The sequence below is a fragment of the Esox lucius genome, chromosome 14, assembly GCF_011004845.1.
Source record: "Esox lucius isolate fEsoLuc1 chromosome 14, fEsoLuc1.pri, whole genome shotgun sequence".
Taxonomy (NCBI): domain Eukaryota; kingdom Metazoa; phylum Chordata; class Actinopteri; order Esociformes; family Esocidae; genus Esox; species Esox lucius.
This window is the reverse complement of record NC_047582.1, coordinates 22,381,307-22,392,068: the sequence shown is the minus strand read 5'-3', so window position 1 is coordinate 22,392,068 and position 10,762 is coordinate 22,381,307. Positions and strand designations below refer to the sequence as shown.

Here is a 10,762-nt window from a genome sequence, read left to right as displayed (position 1 = left end):
AAAATTTGACTATGATGATCTTGGCAATTTCAATGGGATATCGTGACCAGATTGGACCTTTAAATGAAATCAAGATTGTGACCATGTTGTTTTAATTAAGCTGACAATGGACCTTTCCAACGTCTGAAACATGGCATCAATATAATCTCTTGCCCAAGAACAGCTCTTAGCATTATGGCTAAGCCAAATACCATAACCCCCCTAAGGTGCCTTATTGCAATTTCTAAATGTTTAGATGTATAATTCAAAAAGTAATCAAGGAATTTGCATCAAACCCACAGTACATCTAAGCAATAGGGCAAAAGGAGGATGGTTTGTGGCCAATATATCACTGCTAAAAGCTGTTTGTACAATGCTTGGATACATCTCTTAGTCGTAGTGTGTTGGCCACATTCCACAAGCCCGCTAAGTGCCTTATTGGTATTATAAACTGGTTACCATTGTAATTTAAAGAGTAAACAAACATTTGATATATAATAGCTTTCAGCAAATCTGCATTCAGGACTCAATCCATGCAGTTAATGTGACATTCTGTATAGTAGGTACTGTAAAAGGTACAGTTTTAGGAGGAACACAAATCAGAAAAACATTAAAACACATTCATATTTAATCTTATACCATTTTACCCACATTTGCAGTTAATAGATATATAAAGATTTAACCAACACATTTTTTACATTTAGGTTCTCTACAGCAGTGTTTCTTAATTCTTGTCCTGGGGACCCAAAGGAGAGCATGTGATGATAATGTTGACTGAATCAGCTGTGAAATGCTAGGACCAAAATAAAAATGTACATGGCTTTGGGTCTTCAGGCCCAAGATTAAGAAGAATATATTTACTATGTATATTGTGTTAATGTCAGTTAAAAAGAAAGTATGAATTTCAATACAGACAAAAAAAATATACAGATATTTCTTAGTAGTAAATTTAAATATCAAACTTTGTTACTTTTAAACAGACATTAATACAATTTAAATGATACACCACTACATTTCTTGTGGATCTCTTAACGCTACAAAATGTAGGTCCTTTAATGTGAAGTTTTGACTATGTACATTTGTCTAAGTAGGGAATTTGTTTCCCGCTCACTCCAGAATGAATTTGCAGATACTATTAATCACTGCAAAGATGAATTGCTTCGATTAAAACTAGTAAAAAAAAAAAAAGACATGTACTGCTAATAAACTTGAGCCACATTTTACACTGGGATTTAAACAAAACACTGAAATGTATTAACACCAAACTAACGCAAACTACATATAGGATTCAACAAGCATTGTTTAAACTGGGATATAAAGCCAAGAAAATGTCACTCAATAATATCAAACCACTTTTCCTTAATGCATGACCACAATCTCAAATGTGGAATACCATCCTGTATTTAGCTTGCATCTGAATTACTTATGAAGTTTAATATTACAGTATATTTTTTGTACAATCTCATTCTAGGTACTAGTCTGTGCTTCCCAGGGATTTGTTAACACGTTTCTGATTCAGCTTCGTCTACACTGTAGGGTCAACCAGCTGAACCATGAAGCTGATTAAAGCTTTGGGAAAAGGCAGAACTCAGCATAACTGACATACAAAATAAAATGTGGAAAAGCAAGCATGGGGCACAAACTGAGACCTTACATCTAGTTGGAACAGAAACAGAATTATTTTTGCATGACAGCACCAACATAAACAAGATATCAACTAGAAGCATGTTATTTTCCCACTCCAGTTCTTACTGGAGAAAGCAGGTGTTAAAAAATTGAAAATATAAGAATAAAATCTAACTGGGCACATTCAGGTCCATTTTACATATGAATATCATATGACAACAGATTCCCAATAACAGGGATGGGGACAGTGCTCTCTAATAGCTCTTACACACTAAAGTATAATACACTGTTCCACTCAATCCTTATGTGGGATCTGTTGGTTTTTGGCACAATGTTGTGCCTGACTTAAAAGCAGGAAGTGGTGTGGGCATCCATGTAGGTGTGTGCGTGCGTTATGCCGAGTTAAAGGAACTATGTATACAGTGGACTGTCTTGCTCCCATAGTTTTGCCTTGCTTCCCAGCCATCACTCAGTGCTGTCGGTGAGTGAAGTCACATCATCCTCTGTTTGTGTGTTGCAGCTGCCATTGTGCTGGGCGCAGAGTGATGTCACGCCCTCACTTAGTGTTGGTGAACCTTCCCTGTCACTCTCGTAGTCCCCTTTCTCCTTGTCGCAGTCCCTGTCCACCTAATTGGGGATTAAGTAAAACATTTAATGAAAATGGAGACTAATGGTTTATTTATTTACAGTATCTCACAAAAGTACACCCCTCACATTTTTGTAAATATTTGAGTATATCTTTTCAGGTGACAACACTGAAGAAATGACACTTTGCTACAATGTAAAGTAGTTAGTGGACAGCTTGTATAAGTGTACATTTGCTGTCCCCTCAAAATAACTCAACACACAGCCATGTTGCCAGCGGTGTCTAAACCGTTGGCAACAAAAGTGAGTACACCCCTAAGTGATAATGTCCAAATTGGGCCCAATTAGCCATTTTCCCTCCCCGGTGTCATGTGACTCTATTAGTGTTACAAGGTCTCAGGTGTGAATGGGGAGCAGGTGTGTTAAATTTGGTGTTATCGCTCTCACACTCCCTCATACTGATCACTGGAAGTTCAACATGGCAAAGTACTCTCTGAGGATTTTAAAAAACAAATTGTTGCTCTACATAAAGATGGCTAAAAACTAAAGTTGAATCACTGTCCAAATACCTATGGACTGCATCTAAATGTAAAACTACTGTGCAACAACCTGGTACTTTGCCAGGCAGGAAAAGTAGAGGAAGAAGGATACATCACAAGATCATGACTAGAAGGGGAAGTGACCTCACTCAGTATTACCATTTGGAATTACATGACAGAATCGGTCAGGGGTCTGAATACTTATATATAAACATCTGAAATGGTACCTGTTCAAACATTTCAATACGATATTTGTTATGCAGTAACCTCAATGTAAATAGCTTAACGGATAGACTTTGCAGTCAATAACTAGTAAGCAGCATGAACTTTCGAACCTTGACAGACTTGACAGGCTTGCGCTCCATCTTCTCTTTATCTCTGCTGCTCCTCTTCCTGGAGGTGGATCGGTCTCTTCTTTCCCTGCTGCTATCCCTTGCTTTCTCCCTCTTCTTGTCTTTTACTCTGCAAATGGAAACATCCAGATGATAATTAACGGCCAACCGATTTTTCACCCTATGAGAAAGTATCTTGGAAGTTCCACGTGTTGTATTGAATGGTCATGCTGTACTACATGGTTTTACATCACCTCTTAGGTGAGGGAGACCTGGCTTTCCTCCTCGGACTCCTGGAGCTATCCCGGCTCTTCCTTCTGTGGCCCCTGAGAAAGAGTCCAACCGACAATTCTTATCATTAGCTGGGCGTTTTAAATCAATATCGAGAGCTGTAAGACAGGAAGGATCGTGTGTACCGTGCACATAATTCCAGTGCTTCATCTGAACCAATATGCCCATTTTTATTCCACCAATAGAACTGTACAGAGAAATGAACTGGTAAAATTCTCACTCAATAATCTGTCAATTCATACGAAAATAACAGTGTTGACTGTCTGACCTGCTCGTGCTCCGGGACCTTCGGAACGTACTGTAGCTTTTGGGAGGGGTTTTGCCCTTCTTCCCCCTTTGCCTCCGATCCTCCTTGATGACCCGGGAGACGTCGTCCTTGGCTCTTCTTTTCTCCTCCCTGTCTTTACGCCTATCCCTGCAGGAATACCAACTGTCACTCATCATCTGAGCCCGCATACAGTCATGGTCAAAACTACTGGCACCCTTGCATTTCTCACATTTGAAGTGTACCTATGATAAAAGTTACAAACCTCTACATGCTTTGAAAGTAGGAAAACCTGCAAAATCGGCAGCGGTTCACATGCTTGTTCTCCTCACTTTATATGCCATGGTCAAAATTAGAGCGGCAACATCTAGTCGAATGCAATTAATTTCACTATCAATTAGTTGGGTCAAAGTGAGGCGGAGCCAAAACAAAAGAAACAGAGGCAACTGTGCTGCTCAGCACCATAACCAAGTCTAAAACTTTGGCTTCTAATATCACATGCTATGCTGATGGTGTGAACATATACAGCCCATTTGTTCTGTCCATCACTCCAATACACTTTAGCTTCAACGTAAGCACACGCGTATGGTCGAGTACGTGAGTCGCCCGTTCCAGCCTTCAACGTAAAATAGTCGTTGATCCCTGTTGAAGTCCTACCTTGATCGGGAGCCGCTGCGGCTCCTCCGTCTGTCTGTGGAGCGGGTAGATCTCTTGTGGACGCCCCGAGAGCCACGGGACTCGCTAACCTTGGGCAGTGACCTCTGAGAGGGTCTGCTTCTGGAGGCAGAAAAGGGGGAGATGCGTTATTAGACCAATTCACTCAACTCAACTTCATTGAGAAACTCAATCCCAGACATACCTGTGCCTGGAACGGGAGCGCTTCCTCCTCGTTCTGGAGCGAGATCGCGTTCTGGATCTCCTGGGCTGTCGGGTTCGACTGGATGATCGTTTCTTTACTTCCTCTGAAACAGAAGCAATTGGTCATTGGTTTAGAACACTTTGTCCTAGTCCACCCTCTTCCCACAATCCAACCATTTTCACACAAGGAAAGCTTAAACTGGATGATTGTGAGAGACAGTAGTTGACCTCTGACCTGGCTCTACTATGATGGCAGCAATGGTGGACTGGGCCTCTCTGACCCTCTTCATTACATCCTCTAGCTCCTTGGCTGCAGCCTGAGGGGTCAGCTCTGGGGGCTTCACGATGGCATTGTTGGAATGGTTAATCCTGACCAAACCACAACATTAGATTGAATTAGTGCACTTCATGGACAGCATCAAAACACTATCAGCAACCGTCACAACACAGAAACAACAATGAACTAAAACACAATTTTGCTGACGCAATTGGTTGACTGTCAGTTTCCTAGTAACCTAACTACACTGTAATACAGTGCTGAGCAATAAACTGTTGCATTACATAATGTTAAATTAGAATTTGGAGAGAAGCTAAATTAAGTTTCAGATAAACAACTATTCAGCAATTACAATGACCAAGGTAGGCCATGAATATTACTTTAGAAGAGAGTGAAAAAGATGCAGAGCTTTCTGAAAGTCAAGATATTAGAAGCAGTGAGACATACTTCAAGGGTCTATCTCCAAACATGACTCCATTAAAGGTTAGCGCTCTGGACACTGATTCCTGGTCAGCAAACTCCACAAAGGCAAAGCGTGTTGGCTGTGTCTCGTCACCCGCCATGCGCACAAACTTCACATCGCCCACTTGTTTGAAGTACTCAAGCAGCTGCTCTGCAGTAGTTGTCTGTAGAGAAAGAAAAGATTACATTAAAACAGATTTTCTTTTTTGGTATCATAGTTTCATGGGTGACATTCCTACACAATTGTAGCATCATCATATGGCAAATGAGAAAACAGCTGACCTGTTGAGAAACAAAATCATTTACGTCTACATTTCTGTGGTACCCTAACCCATAATAACATTGAAATTCTACAGTCAATGGCAAACACCAACGCATGATGAAAGTAATAGCCGGCGACAGCCCTAGTCAGTATTTGGCCCCAGCTACCTGTGAGTTAAGGTTGCCAACGTAGACGGTCCTCCTTATCTCGTCCACCTTAGAGGGGTCCACATTGCCCATGAGGGGAGGTTGGGAGGAAGAAGCGACCCCAGCTGCTCCAGCCACAGTCAGGGCTGACACGACCGGTTCCAGGGCAGCAGGCAGCGCTGCCAGGCTGGCTATGGGGACACTCAGCTTCTGCAGTAACAACAACACAGAGACAGGTTCACTTAGCCAGTGGCAACGTGTGGTAGAGGTCAAGATTCTTTCAGGGGACCCGTTCTGAAGGTACACGCCGTTTCAATACATGTTTTTTTGCCTTGTTTTTTGTGATTTGTTTCCATTTGTTTCCTGGTTAAAAATAACGAGTGCACATGTTGCACAGGTCTAGTACAGACTGGGATAATTGAAGGCGTGCCCTGAATTTTCTGTGGACGTTCAGCAGTATCCCAGGGTCGGTCTGCGGACCAGATGTTGAGCACCCCTGAGAGGTGTGTATTAGAACTCACAGTCTGCATGGGTGCTGGAGTGGGTATAGGCAACAGGCCACCACCTGCCATCAGGTTGGGTACAGCAGGAACTGCAGGGGGCACGGTGGGCGCCAAGAGAGACAAGGCCTTGGCTTCCTCTGGGATCTTTCCTGTGGGACAACAAGAGAGATTTGAGCAGGTCGTGGCAGGACACAGCCCTTTCTGCATCCTCTATGACTGCAGTATTATAGCCCCAGTATTCTAGAAAGAGAGAGAGAGCATAATCCTGCCTCATTGACCTAGCTCTACTGGCTGGCTACCATCTTACAGAGCCGACGCAAAAAAGTTGAGTATCCTCACTGAAGTTTCCCTCTACTTAAATTTAAAAGGTCATTTAGAACTCAGGCTATGAATACAAAAAAAAGAGTGCATGACATCTTTCTCACAAACAATATGAACATACAGATTATTTTTTCTTTTCTTCATAGAATCTAAAATAATGCAGAGAATGAGTGAACACTTTGAGGTATGGGTCACCTGTACTGGAAACATATTGGTCATGAACCATACGATAGCAAGCATGGGCGCTTTTCCCGTAGGGCGATCGTTTCGCAGTGTTGGAAAGGTGTGCAACACAAGACAATCGCTCATGATGGCTGCATCACTAATAGCACACAGAACATCAGATACAGAAAAGAATTCGAAAAATTAAGACTTGAGAAATTCCCAAATGTTAATGAAGACTTTAAACCAATGGATAAGAGCTCTTTCACTTTCTCCATTCCTGAATGGAATTCCAAGAGGGCATAGACCATTTATTCTATTCTACGACTTACAAGGTTGTGCCACAAACAACAATTACGTAAAAAGGAATTACACTTTCTTCTAGTGATTTTGCTTAGGTGTGTCAATATTACACCACCTATGGGTTGAAATGATGAAGTTACTATGGGTTGGGCCAGTTTTCATTTCAGGGTATTTCAATTCATACAAGATCAACCACTTAGAAATGGCTGCATGTGTTGTGATAGTTTCCCCTATTTTAGTGCCAGGTGTGTTTGCATTGTTGGTGTATGTAGACTTTCCAGATGAAAGCAGGCAGCATTATCAAAGACACATCACTCGCAGTTCATTTGCCTACTATTGATTAAACAGGGACTGTAATGAAGCATAGATTCTACTATTAGGAGGATTGGGTAGCCATCAGATTGCTAAACACTTGGCCCATCTTGACTACCTACACCAACTGGACCACACACACAGTGTAATTTATCTACATATCGCTGACACTTGTACATACTACCAATTTATAACTACAATTTCTAATCAGTTGGGGAACAGATAACTGTGTAGGAATGGTGAAAATGGCAAGCCAAGAGAAGCAGTTGAAGTTTAGAAAAAAAAAAAAACATTTGATTATAGAGCCCATGGCTATTTCCTTTAAGGAAAATAAAATCCTGCTCTTGTTAATGCAAGGAAAGCAAATCAAGTAAACACTCACTCAGGTAAAATATTATTACAAATTAGAACTTTACTGTGTTATCTGGGATGACATCCTTGGTGGTGATCAGAGAAATCTTCTGGCATGACAGTAGCTTGACTAACTTGACCACTTGCTCCACCAGAAAATGTTAGCATATCTAACAAATGTCAGTCCCTGTCCCACTTGTAAAATCACAACATTTTGCCAGGCTGCCACTTAACAAGCTAGCAAATAACTGCCTTGTTGCTCCAGAAGCTAACAACTTCATAACAGGTGAGCAATAATAAATAACACAAGTAAACTAGCTGCGTAAAGCAGGCATATGAGGATGCACTATAGCTAAGGCTACTGCATAAGCAGGCATACAAACTGAACAATTAACATTCAACAATACCAAGCAAAGACACAGAGGCAACAGAGAATCTACATTGATTGTGGTGATGAGGCAACAGGTGTGCGTAATTGAACAAGAAAGTCCAGGGACGCATTGAAGAGCAGCAGGGAAACAGGATGATGGCCGCTAGAAGATGCCGTCACATATGGCTGCACAGTATTAGGGTGCCCAAAGAAAGAAGTATTCCTATTATTATTTATTGTCATAGTAGTAGTACTAGAACAAATGTTTCTCAGACCTAGGCCCTGTTTCAGAAAGCAGGTTTAGTGAAAACTCTGAGTTAGTTACTATGGCAACATACTCTGTGAAGCAAACCTGCTTGCTGGCAGGGTTTTTCCACTAACCCTGAGTTTTCCCTCTTCAGATGAAGCCTGCAGACTGAAGGAGGTGTCAGACATGGCGTGTCCTTTTCTTAAAGAGCCAGTTGATATTGAAGCACAAATACTCCACAGAAATCTCAGTTGGGACAGGGTGATCAGACCCCGCTTGGATGTTTTATAATTCCCTGATGATTATCTGTTATGTTTTCCTGCACAATCGATCAGTTACCTGAACAAAATTCTCAGCACTCATATCAGTCATATGCTCTTATTTCGCAACAAATTCTTTGTGTTGCGCTTTTTTTTCATATTCCTATCACAGCTCCTTCTGTAAATAAAGGAGATTATGTGAACAGGAAGTCTTTCCACGGCATTAATGTGCAGGTAGGCCTGCACATTAAAAGATACCTAATAAAAATAGCTACAGCAGCTAATTCCTGTTCTGCACTGTGAAGATGTGATGCAGCCCACGTCATCAGCAACATGGAAGCAAAGTTGCCTGGGTCTGTGCATGACTTGTACATTTTTCCTAAGTGTACATCGTGCGCTAGATTTGCCTGTGATGAGTTCATACATACATAGCTATATCCTATTAGAATATTTGGTTTCCTCCGATTGCAACTCAAATTGGAAGTATATCCTCGTATTATCGAAGGAGAGTTTGATGGTCATCTGCCCAGTGACAGAAGGTAACCCTGCTAGTCCTATTTGCAGAGTCCTTACCCTGATCCTGAGTGGGCCCGCAGCAACGTTATATCTTGGACACGAGCCATGGTAGAGATGACCGTTAGGATGTTCAAAGACCGGTTCCAGTGCCTCAGTAGGACCATGGTCACCCAAGGGAGGGTTTGTGATATTATTGTGGCATGTGTGATTCTCCACAACATTGCCACAGTTAGAAAACAATATACTACTCAACCAGTGAATGATCCTGATAGCGTTCCTGATAATGATCCTGATAATGATCCCGATAACAATCCTGATACTGATCCTGATAATGATCCGATAACGTCCCTGATTACGATCCTGACCACCCCGCTGACACACGAGTTGGAAGAGCAGTCAGAGACAAAATATGCTACCAACATTTCTGATATGCTACCATCATCCCCAGTGCCAAATAAAGACAACTTGCTTTTTTCCTTTATTTCCTGCAAGTACAAATGCAGTACAGTAGTTAAATGCAGTACAGTAGTAATATTTTTCATGTTGTTCAAACAAGTGAAATGATCCGCCTCTGGGCACCTCACCCACCTGTAACTGATGTTCCAGCGGTTGTATTTCTATTTGTGTCTTTTGCATATGCAGCCTTATGTGATCCATTTCTAAATTACATTTTTCAATTTGTTTCTCGAAGTGCACCTTGTACAGAAGTTTCACAGGGAGCTGCAGCAACTATGTTTCATTGAAAGTCATGGGCCAATGCTGAACAACATCTTATTGAGGTAAGTTGTGCTGTAGAGGTGGATGGACCCTCTTCCTCAGTGTAATTTCTAGCAATGCTCTGCTAGAGAAAAAGAAGATGCTAGTTTTATTATGGTACAACTCTATCATCAGCTGTTAGCTGTTCTTTGTAAGGTGTGAACCTCAATAGGCCTCTCTGTATCTTCCCTGGCAGCTGACAAGGTGTCTTCACCTTCCTCCTGTAATGGAAATGAAAAGATGTTGTGTTCTACTCTAACCCATTCTGAAGAATCTGTGGAGTATTCAGAGTACTTAAAACTGCATGGAGGTCTGTTACGGCAGAAGGCTACACCTTTACACCATCAGTAACTGGTAGAAGATGAAGATTACACAGTTCAATTAACCTTTTCTCTTAAAAGAGCCTCACCTAATTAGAATTCTGTTTTTACTACAGTGTGCAGGCCACATCACCATTTTTAAAATATATAACTCTGAGTCATAAAAATCGATTCTGAGGTCTGAAGGACAACTAATAACCTGAAAAGGTACCAGTCAGTTACAGAGAATTGTACCGTTATAAGACAATTAGCGTGCCAATTGAGTCTAAGATGAATGGGTGAGCGTCACTGAGCCATCACTGGCAAAAGTATGAATGTACATATACCATTCATTTGAATAACTAACCTCTTGTGTAATAGGTGGAAGACTCAATATACATACTTTTTTCAATAAATACTCACGCATTGAATCGGTCAGCAATGTTTTGCCACGCTAGCTCACGTTCTTTTTCTGCTACTACTGTATTGCTTTATTTATTGAATATATACTCATTTTCTGCATACGCACAGTCCTTTATATTTCCACTAGGGAGAAGTAGGAGGTTCTCAAGCCGTTCCGTCAACACATGTAGCCGTGTCTTGTCAACGTTAACTCAAACCAGGATGGAACATAGACTGTAAAAATAAGGGGATGGAACAATCTTACATTGTGCACGCGCACGCAATACAGATAAAGCGTTCGTCGAAAAGAAGATATTATTTCGCAAAAAGCAGCGATA

At 41.3% G+C, this 10,762-nt stretch overlaps 1 protein-coding gene across 3 annotated transcripts; it reads right to left on the bottom strand.

Annotated features, from left to right (window-relative positions):
- Nucleotides 1–585: 585 nt before the first annotated feature.
- Nucleotides 586–7,886, bottom strand: LOC117595580 (splicing regulatory glutamine/lysine-rich protein 1-like). 3 transcript variants are annotated; one of them, XM_034297191.1, is made up of 11 exons: nt 7,640–7,886; nt 6,144–6,274; nt 5,644–5,832; nt 5,200–5,378; nt 4,711–4,844; nt 4,477–4,579; nt 4,275–4,394; nt 3,621–3,767; nt 3,316–3,387; nt 3,065–3,191; nt 586–2,232 (listed from the first exon to the last, which is right to left on the bottom strand). In XM_034297191.1, the coding sequence occupies exons 2-11, from the start codon at nt 6,192–6,194 to the stop codon at nt 2,071–2,073; spliced, it is 1,284 nt and encodes a 427-aa protein (XP_034153082.1). In that variant the 5' UTR covers nt 6,195–6,274; nt 7,640–7,886; the 3' UTR covers nt 586–2,070. The 3 variants fall into 3 exon arrangements, with proteins under 3 accessions (XP_034153082.1, XP_034153081.1, XP_034153080.1); XM_034297190.1 differs by lacking the exon at nt 7,640–7,886 and adding an exon at nt 6,642–6,987; XM_034297189.1 differs by lacking the exon at nt 7,640–7,886 and having other exon boundaries at nt 6,144–6,635.
- Between the last annotated feature and the right edge of the window lie 2,876 nt (nt 7,887–10,762).

Bases quoted from the DNA above. Each gene is read 5' to 3' on its own strand.
- LOC117595580 (XM_034297189.1), bottom strand. From the start codon at position 6,332: ATGCAGAAAGGGCTGTGTCCTGCCACGACCTGCTCAAATCTCTCTTGT. The intron at 5,379-5,643 runs GTAGCTGGGGCC...CTTTCTCTACAG, and splicing joins TTGGCAACCTTAACTCACAG to ACAACTACTGCAGAGCAGCT. The intron at 2,233-3,064 runs GTTCGAAAGTTC...ATCCCCAATTAG, and splicing joins AGCCTGTCAAGTCTGTCAAG to GTGGACAGGGACTGCGACAA.